The sequence below is a fragment of the Coregonus clupeaformis genome, chromosome 35 (genome assembly GCF_020615455.1).
Source record: "Coregonus clupeaformis isolate EN_2021a chromosome 35, ASM2061545v1, whole genome shotgun sequence".
NCBI lineage: Eukaryota > Metazoa > Chordata > Actinopteri > Salmoniformes > Salmonidae > Coregonus > Coregonus clupeaformis.
Genome location: NC_059226.1, coordinates 14,103,210 through 14,125,649, shown reverse-complemented (window position 1 = coordinate 14,125,649; position 22,440 = coordinate 14,103,210). Strand labels below are relative to the sequence as shown.

The following is a 22,440-nucleotide window of genomic DNA, read 5'->3' as shown; positions in this document are numbered from 1 at the left end:
GACTTTGTTTGTTGCTGTTTGAGGTGAAGAAAACATTACTTTGAGAAGCTCCACAGGTCATTAGTGGTGGTGCGTTAAGCCAATCAGAAATACTATCAGACCCCCAAATGGGCACATTTTATATGCCTACATTTATGCGCAGGCCAGGTAGCCTATAAGACTACTTCTATGAGTGTGCGTCCTAACTCAACATTGACAGGAGCGCGCCAAACAAAAGACAATGAATAAATTGACACAACTCGTAAATTGAATGAAATTAACCTTGTGTTTCTCACAAGTGTAGTATAGGTTGTGCACTCTGCAAAAAATTTGTCCACTCTGACAATGATAATGGGAAGACTGGAATAATAGACTAATATTGAATGCATTAACAGAAATTATCGTAACAAACATTGTAGATTAGAAATTATAGGAATTAACAGTAAATGTACTACTGGTGATATGTCATGGGGAATTGATATACACTAACAATCAAATGCAAACAATTCACACAATTGTGAAACAATGAATGTGCACAAATTGGCGGGAGAGAGCGCATTCTGGAGAGAGAAGTGCATCTGTGCGCATGGTTCTGACGTCTGCATTGGCCATGCAGCATTTACGGTGATACGGCCAAGGCAGAAGTCAGGGCATTCATATTTGTTGCGTTTCGTGGCACAGAGCTGTTGTCAAGGAAGTGAGTTTGTGTTTTCTACAGGATGTACCGCCTCCACCTACCGTCAACCAATCATGTCAATGCGGAGTTATACAGAGCCCTCCGCATTGTTAGAAAATTTGGGGGGCGCATGGCAATGCGGTAAGGAGCTCGATTTGGCTTCTGCATGCCTCTGGAGGCTCCGCAATTGCGTCACACCCTCCATATGGAGCCTCTGACCACATTTTTGGATCAAGCATGAGTTGGCTTTTAGTCTAGGCCTCCGCAATGGTTTAGTTCACTGAGATGGGCGCAAATATATACATAGATAGAAACACATATGGAATCATGTAGTAACCAAAAAAGTGTTAAACAAATATTTTATATTTGAGATTCTTCAAATAGCCACCCTTTGCCTTGATGATAGCTTTGCACACTCTTGGCATTCTCTCAACCAGCTTCACCTGGAATGCTTTTCCAACAGTCTTGAAGGAGTTCCCACATGCTGAGCACTTGTTTGCTGCTGTTCCTTCACTCTGCGGTCCAACTCATCCCAAACCATCTCAATTTGGTTGAGGTCACGGGATTGTAGAGGCCAGGTAATCTGATGCAGCACTCCATCACTCTCCTTCTTGGTCAAATAGCCCTTACACAGCCTGGAGGTGTTGGGTCATTGTCCTGTTGAAAAACAAATTATAGTACCACTAAGCCCAAACCAGATGGGATGGCGTATCACTGCAGAATGCTGTGGTAGCCATGCTGGTTAAGTGTGCCTTGAATTCTTCTAAATAAATCAGACAGTGTCACCAGCTAAGCACCCCCACACCATAACACCAACACCTCCATGCTTTACGGTTGGAAATACACATGCGGAGATCATCCGTTCACACACACCGCGTCTCACAAAGACACGGCGGTTGGAACCAAAAATCTCAAATTTGGACTCATCAGACCAAAGGACCGATTTCCACCGGTCTAATGTCCATTGCTCGTGTTTCTTGGCCCAAGCAAGTAATAATAATAATATGCCATTTAGCAGACGCTTTTATCCAAAGCGACTTACAGTCATGCGTGCATACATTCTTTTGTGTATGGGTGGTCCCGGGGATCGAACCCACTACCTTGGCGTTACAAGCGCCGTGCTCTACCAGCTGAGCTACAGAGGACCACACCTCTTCTTCTTATTGGTGTCCTTTAGTAGTTGTTTCTTTGCAGCAATTTGACCGTTTAGGCCTGATTCACACAGTCTCCTCTGAACAGTTGATGTTGAGATGTCTGTTACTTGAACTCTGTGAAGCATTTATTTGGGCTGCAATTTCTGAGGCTGGTAACTCTAATGAACTTATCCTCTGCAGCAGAGGTACATTTGGGTATTCTATTCCTGTGGCGGTCCTCATGAGAGCCAGTTTCATCATAACGCTAGATGGTTTTTGTGGCTGCTCTTAAAGAAAGTTTCAAAGTTCTTGAAATTTTCACAGATGACTGACCTTCATATCTTAAAGTAATGATGGACTGTCGTTTCGCTTTGCTTATTTTTATTTGAACTGTTCTTGCCATAATATGGACTTGGTCTTACTACATGATTCCATATGTGTAATTTCATAGTTTTGATGTCTTCACTATTATTCTACAATGTAGAAAATAGTAAAAATAAAGAAAAAACCCTTGAATGAGTAGGTGTTCTAAAACTTTTGACTGGTAGTGTGTGTGTTACTGTTCGACTAAAACGATCTCGGTCAACCAACAGCCTGACCAAACAATCGACCAGTCGACTAATTGGGGTCAGCCCTAGAGAATATATATATATATTTTTTTGTTGTTGTCTAAAATTAAATTATTTATGCGACATTGCTACATAGCCTACAAGGATAGATCATTACATTCCAAATGTGACCGTTTTTATAAGTGCGCCCCATTTAAAAAGACTCACCGTTAGCCTAAACACGTTTCACACGTGTAGCTTGTTGTTATTGTTGGTCAATCAGAGTGGTGCTACAGTTAGAGGCTCCATGTGTAGCAGGTGATGTGGGAGATTTCTAATAAATTCAAAATGGAATTCAAATTACATAATTAAGTTGGCTAAATGAGGAGGAGTAGGCTGCAATGATCAACCAAAAGTCTCCATTTGAAGTTTTTCTTTAAAACATGCATTTCCACTATCCGGATATCCCCCAAAAATACTATTATCTGTCTGATGGTACAGAAACAACTCAGTGGTGAAATGATTGTCTTGGTGACATTGTCGGTTACCTGGAAATCCAAGGGGGACAAGGAAAGATGTAATTGTCCACATGAAATGTTCGAAGCGCTTGTCAATTTGGTCAATGAAAAATGGCTGCACTGGTGTGCTAGTGCAGCTATGATCATGGAAAAACTTGAACTCAGTAGGGGTTGAATAGTTTGGAGTTCTATGTACATGCGACCCACGAGACATGACAAAGTAAGTGTTCTGGCTGGTTTTAGGGGTTGTTTGCGAAGGAAGTTTTTGAATGTGATAGACATCGGTCTTAGGTTCTCCCAATTATTTGGTTGTTAAGTAATTACTTCAGTCCCCATGTTCTCCTCGCTGCCTGTTATCTATGGAACCTGAACTGAGTCTCATACTAGCGTTGTGCACTTTCACACTGACAACTGCCCATGCTCACTCACACAAGCAAACGCAATCCATGGCTATAGGAAAAATGCTGTGTAAAGTGCACATTTGTGTTTGTGGTTGCTTATGTGCAAATACAGCATCACCAAAGCCACTGTGATGAAGTAAGCAGTATCCTACTAGCATTAACTACCTAGCTGTGCAACTGACCCACAGTTGTGTGGTTCTTTAAAAGCTAAATGCTGCTAAACGTCATCCATTTTAACTTTAAACATGCTACGTTGCTGAAATGTTACCAATAAGCAAGAGATTCAGATTAGACTGGTTGTGACAACGCAAAACCAAATCCTTACAGGTCTCTGTGAGTGTCTATTCAAACTGCCTTGTCTATCGCTCACTAATCAGACCTAGTAGCCTTGAACTTTTTATTTGTTTGCTTCCCATCTACTAAATGTATTATGCAATATAGCAGGCTTTTTTTTTTTATGCTCACCTTGCCATGGCGGAAATGAAATCCCTGAAGTGCCTTGAGTGACTTTGAAAGATCCAGAATACAAAGGTAGCACATGTTAGATTCTGGCACTCATCCACCCCTGTTTTTCTTAGCTAAAGCACTGTAGCCATTATCACATTTCATCAAGAGTTATCCTCTGCTTACATTTGCAGCCGTGTGATGATTTATTTATCTTAGTGAACTATTTGAAGGGTCTTACTGGCAAACCTTTATGTGCACACTGACACTGTCCACACACAAACACACCACATGACCTTGTCATCCACCCCACTCCACCCTCCTCTTCACCTCTATAACACCACTTTCCCACCCACCCTTTACTGTGTGATATGATGCTTTAATAAATCTCTGAATCTCCTCCTAGGCTCTCACCTCTCCATGGTGGGCTTCTGTTTCTCATTTAGTTTTTTCTCTTGAGGAAAGGGGGAATGGTAGAAAGAAGGAAGGACAGGCAGGAGACATTCACTGAGAAGACTATAGGCAGGGGTTAAAGAATAAGAGTTGCAAGTGCAACATGGACTGACTGATCAGTTAGAAAGGATGTCAAAGACCTACCTAGGAAGTGTGCTCTTCAGACAATGTCAAAGTCTCAAGACGGTCACCTATATAGAACATATCAAGGAAGGTTTCATTAAACTCCTTTCTGTAGGTGCTTAATTTATGTGTACTTGAATTCCGCAGCTGTTGCAGTGTTATAGAACTGTGTACAACACAACACAGCAGTTCCAGGAAATAAGAACATTTGGTCTGAGTTGGTTTCAGAGATCAATGCAAAAGGAGTGTTAAGTGATCTCTTGTACAAAGCAAGGAGAAGTGACTGTTGACAATTTTGATCTTCGGATTAAAACCCACTTGCAAACAAGATGCGAAGGTCTGAGGACTAGCGTACCAAACAGACAAGGTCATCAAAACTGACCTCCGACCATCCTCAGTTGTCAAGGAGAAGGGACACATCCTAGGGTGGTTCCAAAGAAGAGATAGGGGGTGAACAAAGTAAGAGAGGTGAAAGAGAGTAAAGAGGGGATGGGGTAAAAAGGGGGTGGAAACCCTCTCTTGAGAGAAATTTGGCTCCATCCACACCAGCCTTCAATGCGTGTCGCTTTTCTCTCCTCATCAGAATGGGCGATCGTGGAGGATTCAATAAGTTTGGTGGTAAGTGACAAAACTCTTTAAATAAGAGATTTGGTGGGTTTAAAGAGTCAAGCTTAAAGGGAGGGGGAAAAACAAGATACAAAAGGTTAAGATTATTGGCCCAAAAAAGAAACTGGCCCCGGACATTAAAACTATTATGTGATGTTTTTTTGATCGTGGGAAGAGGGAATTGATGTCGGAAGAACAACCAATATGGGAAGTATTATACAAAGTTAACCAACAAGGAAAGATTGGTCATGATTTTATCTTAGAAACAAAACGTACATTCAGGAGTTATGGGTAGACTAGAAAGAAAGCATAGCATATTGAGGTGAAAAAGGGTCATGGTAGAAAAGTCAAACGTAATTAGGATTTAAGGTCTTCATTATTCAGTAGATGGGTTGCTTTCAACAGATCTTGGTCCTGTTTTGCTCAGTTGATAGAGCACTGCGCTTGTAACACTAGGATTGTGTGGTTTGATTCCCGCTGGGCCCACACCCATACAATAAACGTAAGCACGCATGGCTGGAGCTACATTGGGGCGTCAAGTGTTCAGCGTCGCGTTGACGCTGGAGAGGCGGAATAATTGATCTCGTCGTAATAAATGGAAGCAGCCACATTCCTGGCGTTGCGTTGTCCCCCAGCATCGAGCTGAAAAAATACGCTGGGTTTTATTTTCTACTGCTGATGCCCGAGCCATAGAAACCAATTATCATTGGTGGAAACATGACATACACTACATGACCAAAAGTATGTGGACACCTGCTCGTCGAACATCTCATTCCATAATCATGGGCAGTAATATGGAGTTGGTCCCCCCTTTGCTGCTATAACAGCCCCCACTCTTCTGGGAAGGCTTTCCACTAGATGTTGGAACATTGCTTCGCTGACTTGCTTCCATTCAGCCACGACCATTAGTGAGGTCGGGCACTGATGTTAGGCGATTAGGCCTGGCTCACAGTCGCCGTTCCAATTCATCCCAAAGGTGTTCGATGGGGTTGAGGTCAGGGCTCAGTGCAGGCCAGTCAAGTTCTTCCACACCGATCTTGACAAACCATTTCTGCATGGACTTCGCGTTGTGCATGGGGGGATTGTCATGCTGAAACATGAAAGGGCCTTCCCCAAACTGTAGCCACAAAATTCGAAGCACAGAATCCTCTAGAATGTCATTAAGATTTCCCTTCACTGGAACTAGGGGTCTAGCCCAAACCATGAAAAACAGCCCTAGACCATTATTCCTCCTCCACAAAACTTTACAATTGGCACCATGCATTGGGGCAGGTAGCGATCTCCTGGCATCCGCCAAACCCAGATTCGTCTGTCGGACTTCCACATGGTGAAGCGTGATTCATCACTTCAGAGAACGCATTTCCACTGCTCCAGAGTCCAATGGCGGCGAGCTTTACACCACTCCAGCCGACGCTTGGCATTGCGCATGGTGATCTTAGGCTTGTGTGCTGCTGCTAGGCCGTGGAGACCCATTTCATGAAGCTCCCGACTAACAGTTCTTGTGCTGACGTTGCTTCCAGAGGCAGTTTGGAACTCGGTAGTGAGTGTTGCAACTGAGGACAGATTATTTTTTACGCACTATGCGCTTCAGCTCTCGGCGGTCTCGTTCTGTGAGCTTGTTTGGCCTACCACTTCGTGGCTGAGCCGTTGTTGCTCCTAGATGTTTCCACATCACAATAACAGCACTTACAGTTGACCGGGGCAGCTCTAGCAGGGCAGACATTTGACGAACTGACTTGTTGGCAAGGTTGCATCCTATGACGATGCCACGTTGAAAGTCACTGAGCTCTTCATTAAGGTCATTCTACTGCCAATGTTTGTCTATAGAGATTGCATGGTGTGTGCTCGATTTTATACACCTGTCAGCGACGGGTGTGGCTGAAATAGCCGAATCCACTCCTTCGATTATAAAGTTTTTTTTTTTAAATTAAAGTGTGTTTGTCACTTTCACGAGGTTGAAGTAATAACATGTTCAATTACTTAAGACATTGGCTCTAATCTAGGTTGTGCCTTTTAGATTTCGAGAAAATAACAACTAAGGAAGAATTTTCTCAAACCCCAGCTTGGTCTGCTTGGTCTGTTTCGCCTGCGTTCCCGGAAGTCTTGCTTTCTTCATTTACTTGATGCTTTTTCAGTTGTTGTAAATTCAAATTATTAAATGGGCTACAAAGGAATTAGTTAAATGATACGTTTTTTGTTATATTTTTCACTTTCCTATATGCAACCTCGAGGCGTACCCCTTTTCAGCGATGACTCAGCTCTTCATCTTTTGTGATTTGGAGCTGATTGTTATATTTGTCAAGACTGTGGGTGCTTGTACTTACGCACACTTGATTTGTCCTTTCAAATTTAGATTTTGCATCCATGTGAGCTGATTTTCATTGACTGTATTGCTCTCTGAGTGCGTGTATGTAGCAACTTAAGTACTCAGGCAAAATACGCTGACGCCATGCTTTAATGTAGCTCCAGAGTATGTTGCCTTGGATAAAAACCTGCTATTGGTATAATATTATATCTTAGTTGTCTTGTTTTTTTCATATGTAATACATCTACAACACCTCAATATGCTATGTTGCAGATTATGTATGTACTGCATGTTGTCACCTCAACAGGTAAGAATAATCAGTGTGTATGTTCCATATCAGAAATGTCACTGTCGTGTTTGGTACTGCGTAGGATAGCGTTTACACTGCACTCCAAAATCCTTAGCAGCAGAGGGAGCTGTACAGTAACCTCAATCTCTGTTGATTTGAAGTTATCTTGCTTTAATCCTCTGAATTTGAGTCACTGGGCTCTAAGATTATTTGAGTTGAGACGGAAGGTCTTTCTAAGTGTCAAAGTTTTAATGTGACTACCGGGCTGATTGAATCTCAATAATGGATGTTGCCCCCCCCCGTCCCCCCGTCAAATAAGGTATTTCTACTTGCTTGAGAAGATTTTGACAAAAGAGGGGTTGTGCCCAGATAAATGGTCAGGGCTGTTACAGCCGTCACAACGGTGTCAAGTGTTGCTGAAAAAAACTATCAAAGTTATATCCTCACAATAATCTGCAGTATCTGTGACGACATCAAATTTCAGGGTGAACTCTAAGGAAAGCAACTGACGTAGGGGTCATGTTTCTCCCTTTCCTTCTCCACTCTCACTGTTGTCTTGTTGGTGTGAGGAATTTGGCTCTGCACCTTCTGATTTCTAAATGCTGTTGAAGTTTACTGCCCAGACAGTCCACTTCAAAAATCATGGGTAGAAGTACTGATGATGGTAAAGTCTTCAATGGTGGTTTTTTAGTTACCATCTTGTGCTTACATGCTGACTACACCGGCGCCATCCACACCAGACGCGATAATGACATGCAGGTTAAAATATCAAAACCAACAGTGAACCATCTATATTAATTTTGGGGCAGGTCGAAACATGCATGAAACATTCATGGACATTAGGTTATTTTATCTGACATGCATATGGTCCTCTTTTTAGCTGGTTCTTTGTCAAATTTTGACCCAGAGTCATACAAAATTGTGTGTTCCTCTACTCTGACAGTTTATCCACAGATAAAAACGGAAACCTAGTTAGTTTTTTTTAATCTTTAATGAATCTCTCCTCATTTTGTCTTTTCAAGCGTCCACGTGGGTTTGTATCTTCCTGTAAGGAAGGGACTTGCACCATGTGAAGTGTCTCAAATAGAACCAAGTTCTATTTTAGCGCTTGGCTACGCAGACTCGTTCACGTGCGAAATTATTGAATAACATGTATATGTACATTTATTTTGCAATGCTTGCACACGCAACATAGCCAGTGTGGTTTGTATGTTAGTCATTCCTCCTTTGAAAATGGAAGTCAAAAGTCAAGCATAGACAGATTAATGAATCACCTGTCCTGTGTAAACTTACAGTATGTAACTAAAGAAAATACTGAACCCTTACTCTGGTTACGTAACGGCATCGATCGGAGGGAAGGGAACAGAATGGGAAATATGTATGAGGAAAAAACTGTTTTCTCCCAGATAGGTAGTGAACGGGAGTGGACAAAACACTAAAGGGTTATTGTGGTGTTGCAAGGGTGCACTAATGACTCCTCATCCTGTAACTGGTGTGGTCGACTAAAGAAATGAGGAAGTGTTTGTTGGTTCAATGTACAAACTGTTCTTGTACCAGATACCTGTTTATGTGGCAATCAGTGCTCCAGGGGAAAATGTTTTCTCAAACTGGTAAATGAAGTGTTAAGACATTACTGGAAGGAAATAGTGAATGCAGTCATGGTATTTTCCCCAATGGTTGTGTTGCATGTGATATGTCATGCTGATATGTCTGAGGTGGGATCCATACACTATCAAAATGTAATGTTAAACTCTTGGCGAGGCCTTGTTTTCTGTGAATGTCCTCAGTTTGTGTTGACGTAGTTCAGCAGAATATTTGAAACGAGACTAAAGCATGATGAATTCTTGGTCCCCCCCCCCAAAAAAAATAATAATACGATAAATAGGTAGGTAGATATACAGTACCAGTCAAAAGTTTGGGGGGTGTAATACAGAAGATAGCCCTATTCGGTAAAAGACCAAGTCCATATTATGGCAAGAACAGCTCAAATAAGCAAAGAAAAACGACAGTCCATCATTACTTTAAGCCATGAAGGTCAGTCAATCTGGAAAATGTGAAGAACTTTGAGAGTTTCTTCAAGCGCTATGATGAAACTCACTCTCATGAGGACCTCCACAGGAAAGGAAGACCCAGAGCTACCTCTGCTGCAGAGGATAAGTTCATTAGAGTTACCAGCCTCAGAAATTGCAGGCCAAATAAATGCTTCACAGAGTTCAAGTAACAGACACATCTCAACATCAACTGTTGAGAGGAGACTGCGTGAATCAGGCCTTTATGGTCGATTTGCTGCAAATAAACCACTACTAAAGGACACCATTAAGAAAAAGAGACTTGCTTGGGCCAAGAAACACGAGCAATGGACATTAGACCGGTGGAAATCAGTCCTTTGGTCTGGAGTCCAAATTTGAGATTTTTGGTTCCAACCACTGTGTCTTTGTGAGACGCGGTGTGGGTGAACGGATGATCTCCGCGTGTGTAGTTCCCACCGTTAAGCGAAGAGGAGGTGTTATGGTGTGGGGGTGCTTTGCTGGTGACACTGTCTGTGATTTATTTAGAATTCAAGGCACACTTAACCAGCATGGCTACCACAGCATTCTGCAGCGATACGCCATCCCATCTGGTTTGGGCTTAGTGGGATAATCGTGTTTTTCAACAGGACAATGACCCAACACACCTCCAGGCTGTATAAGGGCGATTTGACCAAGAAGGAGAGTGATGGAGTGCTGCATCAGATGACCTGGCCTCCACAATCCCCTGACCGCAACCCAATTGAGATGGTTTGGGATGAGTTGGACTGCAGAGTGAAGGAAAAGCAGCCAACAAGTGCTCAGCATATGTGGGAACTCCTTCAAGACTGTTGGAAAAGCATTCCAGGTGAAGCTGGTTGAGAGAATGCCAAGAGTGTGCAAAGCTATCATCAAGGCAAAGGGTGGTATATAAAATATATTTTGAAACTTTTGTTTTGGTTACTACATGGTTCCATATGTGTTATTTCATAGTTTTGATATCTTCACTATTATTCTACAATTTAGAAAATACTTTAAAGAAAAACCCTTGAATTAGTAAGTGTGTCCAAACTTTTGACTGGTAGTGTATATGGATGATTTATAAAGCCAGGCACATTTAAGTTAGGCTATTGATTATAGACCTAATTAGGTTGGGGTTAACTCTCCTCACTTTTCTTATCCAATTAAGGTAAGGGCTGTTCTCGTCTCCTAACTCTTGCCTCTGCCGCATTGTTCTCAACACCAATATGCTGGTTAACTTTGCTATTATGCACATAGCAACATGGTCTAGGAAAAGGCGCCAATTGATCCACACTTGCCTTATTGTTCTCTACACATGAGATGAAAACAGTGAAATCAACATACAAGTCAAATCTTGTTCTCAGAAATGTGGTACAATGAGCAAAGTGGGTTATCTTGGCCACAAAGTAAGAGTACAGCTTCTGAAAGTAGCCACCGTGTGGGTAAATCAATAGCGGCAACACAACTGCATGGTAAAGAGATGGACCTCCTGAGTAAAGTATACTGAACAAAAATATAAAGTGTTGGTCCCATGTTTCATGTGCTGAAATAAAAGATCCCCTAAATTTTCCATACGCATAAAAAGCTTATTTGTCTCATTTTGTGCGCACATTTGTTTACATCCCTATAAGTGTGGCATTTAAAAAAGCTGATTTTAAACAGCATGATCATTACACAGGTGCACCTTGTGCTAGGGACAGTAAAAGGCCTCTCTAAAATGTGCAGTTTTGTCACACAACACAATCCCACAGCAGTCTCAAGTTGAGGGAGCATGCAATTGGCATGCTGACTGCAGGGATGTCCAGAAGAGCTGTTGCGAGAGAATTTAATGTTCATTTCACTACCATATGCCACCTCCAACATCATTTTAGAGAATTTGGCAGTACATCCAACTGGCCTCACATCTGCACACCACGTGTAACCACACCAGTCCAGGACCTCCACATCCGGCTTCTTCACCTGCGAGATGGTCTGAGACCAGCCACCCAGACAGCTGATTAAACTGTGGGTTTGCACAACCAAAGAAGTTCTGCACAAATTGGCAGAAACCGTCTCGGGAAGCTCATCTGCATGCCCGTCGTCCTCACCAGGGTCTTGACCTGACTGCAGTTCAGTGTCGTAACTGACTTCAGTGGGCAAATGCTCACCTTTAACGGCCACTGGCATGCTGGAGAAAGTGTGCTCTTCACAGATGAATCCCGGTTTTCAACTGTTCCTTATGGCGTTGTGTGGGCAAGCGATTTGCTGATGTGAACGTTGTGAACTGAGTGCCCCATGGTGGGGTTATGGTATGGGCAGGCACAAGCTACGGACAACAAACACAATTGCATTTTATCGATGGCAATTTGAATGCCCAGAGATACGTGACGAGATCCTGAGGCCCATTGTCGTGCCATTCATCCGCTGCCATCACCTCATGTTTCAGCATAATGCACAGCCCCATGTCGCAAGGATCTGTACACAATTCCTGAAAAGCTGTAAATGTCCCAGTTCTTCCATGGCCTGCATACTCACCAGACATGTGACCCAATGAGCATGTTTGGGATGCTCTGGATCGCTGTGTACGACGGAGTGTTTCAGTTCCCACCAATATCCAGCAACTTCGCATAGCCATTGAAGAGGAGTGGGACATCATTCCACAGCCCACAATCAACAGCCTGATCAACTCTATGCAAAGGAGATGTGTCACGCTCTATGGGGTAAATCGTGGTCACACCAGATACTGACTGGTTTTCTGATCCACACCCCTTTTTTATTTATTTAAAGGTACAGTACATGACCCCCCCTTGCTGCTATAACAGCCTCCACTCTTCTGGGAAGGCTTTCCACTAGATGTTGGAACTATGCTGCGGGGACTTCCTTCCATTCAGCCACAAGCAGTAGTGAGGTCGGGTACTGTTGTTGGGCGATTTGGCCTGGCTCGCAGTTGGCGTTCCAATTCATCCCAAATGTTTTAGATGGGGTTGAGGTCAGGGCTCTGTGCAGGCCAGTCAAGTTCTTCCACGCAGATCAACAAACCATTTCTGTATGGACCTCGCTTTGTGCATGGGGGCATTGTCATGCTGAAACAGGAAAGGGCCTTCCCCAAACTGTTGCCACAAAGCACAGAATCGTCTAGAATGTCATTGTATGCTGTAGCATTAATATTTCCCTTCACTGGAACGAAGGGGTCTAGCCCAAACCATGAAAAACAGCCCCAAACCATTATTCCTCCTCCACCAAACTTTACAGTTGGCACTATGCATTGGGCCAGGTAGCGTTGTCCTGGCATCCGCCAAGCCCAGATTTGTCCGTCAGACTGCCAGATGGTGAAGCGTGATTCATTACTCCAGAGAACCCATTTCCACTGCTCCAAAGTCCAATGGTGGCGAGCTTCACACCATTACAGCCAACGCTTGGCATTGCGCATGGCGATCTTAGGCTTGTGTGCTGACTTTGCTTCCAGAGGCAGTTTGGAACTCGGTAGTGAGTGTTGCAACCGAGGACAGATTATTTTTATGCGCTTCAGCACTCGATGGTCCCGTTCTGTGAGCTTGTGTGGCCTACCACTTCGCTGCTGAGCCGTTGTTGCTCCTAGACGTTTCCGCTTCACACTAACAGCACTTACAGTTGACCGGGGCAGCTCTAGCAGGGAAGAAATTTGACGAACTGACTTGTTGGAAAGGTGGCATCCTATGACGGTGCCACGTTGAAAGTCACTGAGCTCTTCAGTAAGGCCATTCTACTGCCAATGTTTGTCTATGGAGATTGCATGGCTGTGTGCTACATTTTATACACCTGTCAGCAACGGGTGTGGCTGGAATAGCCAAATCCACTAATTTGAAGGTGTCCACGTACTATAGGGTATCTGTGACCAACAGATGCATATCTGTATTCCGTCATGTGAAATCCATAGATTAGGGCCTAATCTAATTTATTTCAATTGACTTATTTCCTTAAATGAACTGTAACTCAGTAAAATGGTGGAGGTTCCTTGGTCGTATCGACCACTGGGTTCAAAGATCTCGTCGGTCCCTTGTGTTAAATGCATTAATTCCTAGTAATGCTGGTTGGTACATGTGGAACGGATGGATTATCAATGAAAACGTGTGATAAAGTGCAATGAAAGGTTTTATTTGATAATGGTGAGGAAAAAACAGGAAATGGATTCTATTTGTAACACATCTGATAAAGTGATAGGAAGGTTGTACAACGTACTCTATGGATGTCATGGGTCATTATTTAACTTCAATAGTGTCTCAAATCTGGAGTCTGGTCCATGTCAGGTATACACTGTAATGGTCCATGTCAGGTATACACTGTAATGGTCCATGTCAGGTATACACTGTAATGGTCCATGTCAGGTATACACTGTAATGGTCCATGTCAGGTATACACTGTACACACTACCCAAAAGGCATGTAGAACGGTATACTAGTCGGTGTGTTTTGTGTGAGCGGTTTTGTAGGGATATGAGAATCGAAAGAATGCGTAGTTGTGCAAAGGTTGTGGGACTCTAGAGTAGTAGTATGTGTGGCAGCGCAAGCAGTGTCCACTTAAAAAACGTAATTATGTCATTTTTCTTCCTGAAGGACCAAGAGACCAGGGACCTGGTGGGCCCAGCTCCAGTAAGTACGGACCTCTGACAGTTCATAGTGCTACAATTAGAACTGATTACATTTCTTGCCATCATGTTATTAAGTTCATTAGTTTGTGTCACTATATTGCTTTAGATCAGCAGCAGTATGCATCATGCTTTTCTTTGCTTTTCTGATCTGCTCCTACCTCTACAAATTGTGTATATTAATTCTGTTAAGAAGTATGTATTTTCTGGGATATAGATCAGAACCACCTTACATAATGAATGAATGTACAGTTGAAGTGGGAAGTTTACATACACTTAGGTTGGAGTCATTAAAACTAGTTTTTCAACCACTCCACACATTTTTGGTTAACAAACTATAGTTTTGGCAAGTCGGTTAGGACATCTACTTTGTGCATGACACAAGTACGTTTTCCAACAATTGTTTACAGACAGATTATTTCACTTATAATTCACTATCACAATACCAGTGCGTCAGAAGTTTAAGTTGACTGTGCCTTTAAACAGCTTGGAAAATTCCTGAAAATGATGTCATGGCATTAGAAGCTTCTGATAGGCTAATTTACATAATTTGAGTCAATTCGAGGTGTACCTGTGGATGTATTTCAATCTCAGTGCCTCTTTGCTTGACATCATGGGAAAATCAAAAGAAATCAGCCAAGACCTCAGAAAAAAAATTGTAGACCTCCACAAGTTTGGTTCATCCTTGGGAGCAATTTCCAAACGCCTGAAGGTACCACGTTCATCTGTACAAACAATAGTACGCAAGTATAAACACCATGGGACCACGCAGCCGTCATACCGCTCAGGAAGGAGACACGTTCTGTCTCCTAGAGATGAACGTACTTTGGTGCGAAAAGTGCTAATCAATCCCAGAACAACAGCAAAGGACCTTGTGAAGATGCTGGAGGAAACAGGTACAAAAGTATCTATATCCACAGTAAAACGAGTCCTATATCGACATAACCTGAAAGGCCGCTCAGCAAGGAAGAAGCCACTGCTCCAAAACCGCAATTAAAAAAGCCAGACTACGGTTTGCAACTGCACATGGGGACAAAGATCGTACTTTTTGGAGAAATGTCCTCTGGTCTGATGAAATAGAACTGTTTGGCCATAATGACCATTGTTATGTTTGGAGGAAAAAGGGGGTAGCTTGCTAGCCAAAGAACACCATCCCGACCGTGAAGCACAGGGGTGGCAGCATCATGCTGTGGGGGTGCTTTGCTGCAGGAGGGACTGGTGCACTTCACAAAATAGATGGCATCATAAAAAAATTAATGTGAAAATTATGTGGATATATTGAAGCAACATCTCAAGACATCAGTCAGGAAGTTAAAGCTTGGTCGCAAATGGGTCTTACAAATGGACTTCAAGCATACTTCCAAAGTTGTGGCAAAATGGCTTAAGGACAACAAAGTCAAGGTATTGGAGTAGCCATCACAAAGCCCCGACCTCAATCCTATAGAAAATGTGTGGACAGAACTGAAAAGTGTGTGCGAGCAAGGAGGCCTACAAACCTGACTCAGTTACACCAGCTCTGTCAGGAGGAATGGGCCAAAATTCACCCAACTTATTGTGGGAAGCTTGTGAAAGGCTACCTGAAACGTTTGACCCAAGTTAAACAACTTAAAGGCAATGCTACCAAATACTAATACTGAGTGTATGTAAACTTCTGACCCACTGGGCATGTGATGAAATAAATAAAAGCTGAAATAAATCACTCTACTATTATTCTGACATTTCACATTCTTAAAATAAAGTGGTGATCCTAACTGACCTAAGACAGGGAATTTTTACTAGGATAAAATGTCAGGAATTGTGAAAAACTGAGTTTAAATGTATTTGGCTAAGGTGTATGTAAAATTCCGACTAACTATCACTGTGTATTAACCCTATGCTGACCTGACCACCTCCCTACAGTGGAAGATCAGGATAACTCTGACAACAACACGATCTTCGTGCAAGGCATGGGAGACGGCTACACCGTTGATTCTGTGGCTGACTTCTTCAAGCAGATAGGCATCATCAAGGTACCGACCTGCCTACCTACCTACTTATTTAATTATTTAACTCCCTTAACAACTCCCTCCATTGAATTATACCTGCCACACCCATCACTGCCTTGACTTTGGTGCATGGGTGGCATCTTTTCCTGAGGCTTTGCTATAGATTACTTACAGGCTATGTTTTGAGTGGTAGGCTACTGCCATTGTGTTTACCTATGCAATGCTTACATCTAATGCATTTTTCCTTCTGTATCTTAATGTTGCTTTTTTTCTCATTCCATCTCTCGTTTTCTACTCGTTCTCTCCCCCTCTCTCTCTCTCTTTGTCACACTCTCCCTCCCTTTCTCCATCTGTCAGATCAATAAGAAGACTGGTCTGCCCATGATCAACCTGTATACAGACAGAGAGACAGGGAAGCTGAAGGGCGAGGCCACCGTGTCCTTTGACGACCCCCCTTCTGCCAAAGCTGCCATCGACTGGTTTGATGGTGAGGGGATTACCTGAGGAGAAACTTCTGTTTTTAATTAATTTTTTTTTGGGGGGGGATACAATATTTTACTGAAACGTACAACATTACATTTCTCCATTTGAATTATTTTCTATAACTTTAAGTGTAGTCTCTGAGCATTTTATTTGTCTAATGGGTTTGTTTAATCTTTTAGTCACTGAGGAGAATAGGTAGTCACTGATTTTCACTTGTTGCCCTTCATATTTGTGTTTTATATCATATTATATTGTTTTCTCCATTGCAGGGAAGGACTTCAAAGGGAACCCCATCAAGGTGTCCTTTGCGACCCGCAGGGCGGATTTCGGAGTAGGCCGGGGTGGGGGTGGCGGCATGAGAGGTGGCCGAGGACGAGGAGGTGAGGCAGAGTTTGGTGGTGAGTTGGTCATTATAGGGTTGGGTCAATTGAGTTGGAGTCAATTCCACTTCATTTCAGTTCAGGTAGAATATGAATTTAGGATTTTCCGATTCTTTAATTAGAATTTCGTAAATTGATTGAATTGAAAGGGAACTGTTCCAGCAAACTGCTTGCTCCTCACACACACAAAAGATACACTTACTGTATTCAGTTTAGGAAAGTTGCACCCTGCTGTATTTTGAGAAACACATGCGATCCAGCAGGAAATGTGGAATGGAATGGTCCAATGGAAATGCGAGCGCAAGGTAAGGCGATGTCGTAGCTGAGGCGGTGTGTGAAAACAGCCTGGTGCAACTTTGCTAAACTGCGCACAGTACGTGTATCTTTTGATTCTTTCTCGCTTATATGAAAGTTACATTTCAAAGGTTTCCAAAACCGTATCGCTAGCGAGGATTAATACAGTTCTAAATGTTAAAACAGAGCGTCGGGATTGTAGTTAATTGACGCAGCTGTGGTCCGTACCTTCAGTTGAGAACTCAAGGGCTGGGTATACCCCCCTTGGGTTCTCGAGAGCTACAGTTGAAGTCGGAAGTTTATATACACCATAGCCAAATACATTTAAACACAGTTTTTCACAATTCCTGACATTTAATCCTAGTAAAAATTCCCTGTCTTAGGTCAGTTAGGATCACCACTTTATTTTAAGAATGTGAAATGTCAGAATAATAGTAGAGTGATTTATTTCAGCTTTTATTTCTTTCATCACATGCCCAGTGGGTCAGAAGTTTACATACACTCAATTAGTATTTGGTAGCATTGCCTTTAAATTGTTTAACTTGGGTCAAACGTTTCGGGTAGCCTTCCTTCAAGCTTCCCACAATAAGTTGGGTGAATTTTGGCCCATTCCTCTTCACAGAGCTGGTGTAACGGAGTCAGGTTTGTAGGCCTCCTTGCTCGCACACGCTTTTTCAGTTCTTCCCACAAATGTTCTATAGGATTGAGGTCAGGGCTTTGTGTTGGCCACTCCAATACCTTGACTTTGTTGTCCTTAAGCCATTTTGCCACAACTTTGGAAGTATACTTGTGGTCATTGTCCATTTGGAAGACCCATTTGCGACCAAGCTTTAACTTCCTGACTGATGTCTTGAGAAGTTGCTTCAATATATCCAAATAATTTTCCTTCCTCATGGTGCCATCTATTTTGTGAAGTGCACCAGTCCCACCTGCAGCAAAGCACTCCCACAGCATGATGCTGCCACCCCCGTGCTTCACGGTCGGGATGGTGTTCTTCGGCTTGCAAGTACCCCCCTTTTTCCTCCAAACATAACAATGGTCATTATGGCCAAACAGTTCTATTTCTGTTTCATCAGACCAGAGGACATTTCTCCAAAAAGTACGATCTTTGTCCCCATGTGCAGTTGCAAACCGTAGTCGGGCTTTTTAATGGCGGTTTTGGAGCAGTGGCTTCTTCCTTGCTGAGCGGCCTTTCAGGTTATGTCGATATAGGACTCGTTTAACTGTGGATATAGATACTTTTGTACCTGTTTCCTGCAGCATCTTCACAAGGTCCTTTGCTGTTGTTCTGGGATTGATTTGCACTTTTCGCACCAAAGTACGTTCATCTCTAGGAGACAGAACGCGTCTCCTTCCTGAGTGGTATGACGGCTGCGTGGTCCCATGGTGTGTTTACTTGCGTACTATTGTTGAATGTGGTACCTTCAGGTTGTTTGGAAATTGCTCCCAAGGATGAACCAGACTTGTGGAGGTCTACAATTTTGTTTCTGAGGTCTTGGCTGATTTCTTTTGATTTTCCCATGATGTCAAGCAAAGAGGCACTGAGTTTCAAGGTAGGCCTTGAAATACATCCACGGGTACACCTCCAATTGACTCAAATGATTAGCCTATCAGAAGCTTCTAAAGCCATGACATCATTTTCTGGAATTTTCCAAGCTGTTTAAAGGCACAGTCAACTTTCTTTTTTTTTTTCTTTTTTTTTCACAAAATAGCCACAGTCAACTTAGTGTATGTAAACTTCTGGCCCACTGGAATTGTGATACAGTGAATTATAAGTGAAATAATCTGTCTGTAAACAATTGATGGAAAATTTACTTGTGTCATGCACAAAGTAGATGTCCTAACTGACTTGCCAAAACTATAGTTTGTTAACAAGAAATTTGCGGAGTGGTTGAAAAACGAGTTTTAATTACTCCAACCTAAGTGTATGTAAACTTCCGACTTCAACTGTAAGTATGATTGTACCTGTCCTGTATATTCTAACTCTTTGTCTCTGTAGGGCCGATGGGTCGTGGCGGGTTCGGAGGCGGTAGAGGTGGTGGTGGTTTCTCTGGCGACAACGGTGGCCGTGGCAATGGAGGACAGCAGAGAGCTGGAGACTGGAAGTGTTCCAACCCGTAAGTCAGGGAGGAGGTGTATATTTTGGGGGTGAGGATTGGGGTGAGCCGCTAGTTATTATGGTGTGTCTGAGATTCTCTGTCTCATTCCTTTCAGGGTGTGTGGGAACATGAACTTTTCGTGGAGGAACGAGTGTAACCAGTGCAAATCCCCCAAACCAGAGGGGGCCGACGGTGGCATGTCTCCTATGGATGGAGGCAGTAAGTCTGAAACCAATGTTCTGCTTTTAGACTTCAGCCTAATGTTTTAGTCTAGCATTTTAGCCTAGTTTTTTAGCTCAGTGGCTGACTACTGCTCAGAGGCAGCTTTGTTGCTAACTCGACTGATACACGCTCACACAAAGGGAGCAGCCTAATGGCTACAGGAAGTCTGTGTACAGATAATTATTAGCTTATGTGCTAACAAAGACTAATGGGTGAGGTGGAGACTGCCTTTTATACTAGGCTGTTAGCCTAGTGGCCAAGGGCACAATGAAACTGGATGCAGCCCGTAGCTCTATGTTAACTTGTTTTAATGACATTTCCTCCTTTTTTTTCTGTCCCTCTCTGTATCTCTCTCTGTATTTCTGTCTGTCAGGAGGTTTCGGTGGAGACAGAGGGGGTCGTGGGGGTTTTGACCGCGGGGGATTCCGGGGCCGAGGGGGTGACAGAGGTGGGTTCCGAGGCGGACCCGGAGGCGACCGGGGTGGATTCGGACCGGGCAAGATGGATGGAAGGTAAGCAGGTGCACGTGTCCCAAGATTGTACCACACTATGACTTATTAATATATACAAAAGTATGTGGACACCCCTTCAAATTAGTGGATTCGGCTATTTCAGCCACACCCGTTGCTGACAGGTCTATAAAATCGAGCAAACAGCCATGCAATCTCCATAGCCTAACATTGGCAGTATAATGGCCTTACTGAAGAGCTCAGTGACTTTCAATGTGGCACCGTCATAGGATGCCACCTTTCCAACAAGTCAGTTGGTCAAATTTCTGCCCTGCTAGATCTGCCCCGGTCAACTGTAAGTGCTGGTATTGTGAAGTGGAAACGTTGTGGTAGCGAAGTGGTAGGCCACACAAGCTCACAGAACAGGTCCGCCGAGTGCTGAAGCGTGTAAAAATGGTCTGTCCTCGGTTGCAACACTCACTACCAAGTTCCGAACTGCCTCCGGAAGCAAAGTCAGCACAATAACTGTTTGTTGCGAACTTAATGAAATGGGTTTCCATGGCCGAGCAGCCGCACACAAGCCTAAGATCACCATGCGCAATGCCAAGTGTCGGCTGGAATGGTGTAAAGCTCGCGCCATTGGACTCTGGAGCAGTGGAAACGCGTTCTCTGGAGTGATGAACCACGCTTCACCATCTGGCAGTCCGACGGACGAATCTGAGTTTGGCAGGTGCCAGGAGAACGCTACCTGCCCCAATGCATAGTGCCAACTGTAAAGTTTGGTGGAGGAGGAATAATGTCTGCAGCTGTTTTTCATGGTTTGCTCTAGGCCTCTTAGTTCCAGTGAAGGGAAATCTTAACGCTCAGCATACAATGACATTCTTGATGATTCTGTGCTTCCAACTTTGTGGCAACAGTTTGGGGAAGGCCTTTTCCTGTTTTAGCATGACAATGTCCCCGTGCACAAAGCGAGGTCCATACAGAAATGGTTTGTCGAGATCGGTGTGGAAGAACTTGACTGGCCTGCATAGAGCCCTGATCTCAACCCCATCGAACACCTTTGGGATGAATTGGAACGCCGACTGCGAGCCAGGCCTAATCGCCCAAGATCCGTGCCTGACCTCACTAATGCTCTTGTGGCTGAATGGAAGCAAGTCTCCAATATTCCAACATCTAGTGGAAAGCCTTCCCAGAAGTGGAGGCTGTTATAGCAGCAAAGGGGGGACCAACTCCATATGAATGCATGTGATTTTGGAATGAGATGTTCGACGAGCAGGTGTCCACATACTTTTTGTATTTCCGAACAAACACTCTGGTCCATACACAACAAACATATACAAATACCAGACTCGCACTCAAGTACACACCACTCCATTGTTTTTACGCATCTCACACACAACACATTTCAGAATACCCTACAATTGGACACAATAGTGCACCTGTCACTCATTCCACGGAGGGCTGAGTGTCTGCAGGTTTTCGCTCCTCCGGTTTACCTGATTGATGAATTAAGGTCACTAATTAGTAAAGGAGGGGGGGTATCCCTTTGTTATTTCTTTAAACTGCAGGTTTTTTAAACTCCTTTAACAATGTGACATATCTTTCTGTTGTAGGGGTGAACACAGACAGGACCGCAGAGACAGGCCCTACTAGGCCAAAGCCATTCCAAGCTGGGACTAGTTCTCCATCCTCCTCCTCTCCACACCTTCTCCTCCTACTTTCCTCCCAAACCCTCCTTTTATACAGTGTTACAAGTTGTTACTTTGACCATGTTTCCTGACTGTTTTGACAGATACACACACACACACTCTTGCATACTCCCCATATTCTCCACTCCCTCAAGTTTGGTTAACTTGGTTTTATTTGTTCTTGAAGAGCTGTTGAAATGTTTTGTTGCTGTCTTGAGTTGTTTTGGAATCTTAATGTTTTTGTTTTAAGATTAAAGTATTTATAAAACTAAACGTTTTGTTTTGGAGTTGAGTGGAGGTTCAGGCATCGAACAATATCTCAGCACAATGATGAATGGACTATTTCCAACTTTTGGTCGTAAGTTGATACACAAGATCTTACACCACTCAAACATGTACAGTGAGCTCCATAATTCACTGGACAGTGACAATTTTTTTGTTATTTTGGTTCTGTACTCTAGCACTTTGAGTTTGAAAGGATACAATGACAATGAGGGTGAAGTGCAGACTGTCAGCTTTAATTTGAGGGTATTTTCATGCATATCGGATGAACCGTTTAGGAATTATAGAAGCTTTTGTACATGGTCCCCCCCATTTTCGGGCATCAAAAAACATCGGACAGTTTAACATAATGTAGAATAAAGTAATCATTGTTAATATTTGGTCGCATATCCTTTGCATGCAATGACTGCTTGAAGTCTGCGATGCATCGACATCACCAGACGCTGGGTATCT

General features: G+C 43.2%; 1 protein-coding gene across 5 annotated transcripts in view; it reads left to right on the top strand.

Annotated features, from left to right (window-relative positions):
- LOC121550325 (RNA-binding protein FUS) overlaps positions 1–21,978 on the top strand; it is a 29,734-nt gene extending 7,756 nt beyond the window's left edge. For 2 of the 5 annotated variants that reach the window (XM_041862550.2, XM_041862549.2), the window contains exons 7-15: positions 4,859–4,893; positions 14,074–14,109; positions 16,005–16,114; positions 16,448–16,577; positions 16,843–16,971; positions 19,247–19,364; positions 19,462–19,565; positions 19,942–20,080; positions 21,631–21,978. In XM_041862550.2, coding sequence (XP_041718484.2) covers positions 4,859–4,893; positions 14,074–14,109; positions 16,005–16,114; positions 16,448–16,577; positions 16,843–16,971; positions 19,247–19,364; positions 19,462–19,565; positions 19,942–20,080; positions 21,631–21,670 — 841 coding nt within the window. In that variant the 3' untranslated portion in view covers positions 21,671–21,978. The remainder of the gene's footprint in view (positions 1–4,858; positions 4,894–14,073; positions 14,110–16,004; positions 16,115–16,447; positions 16,578–16,842; positions 16,972–19,246; positions 19,365–19,461; positions 19,566–19,941; positions 20,081–21,630) is intronic. The other 3 variants (XM_045210863.1, XM_045210862.1, XM_041862551.2) reach the window with 2 other exon arrangements.
- The last annotated feature ends 462 nt before the right edge of the window (positions 21,979–22,440 follow it).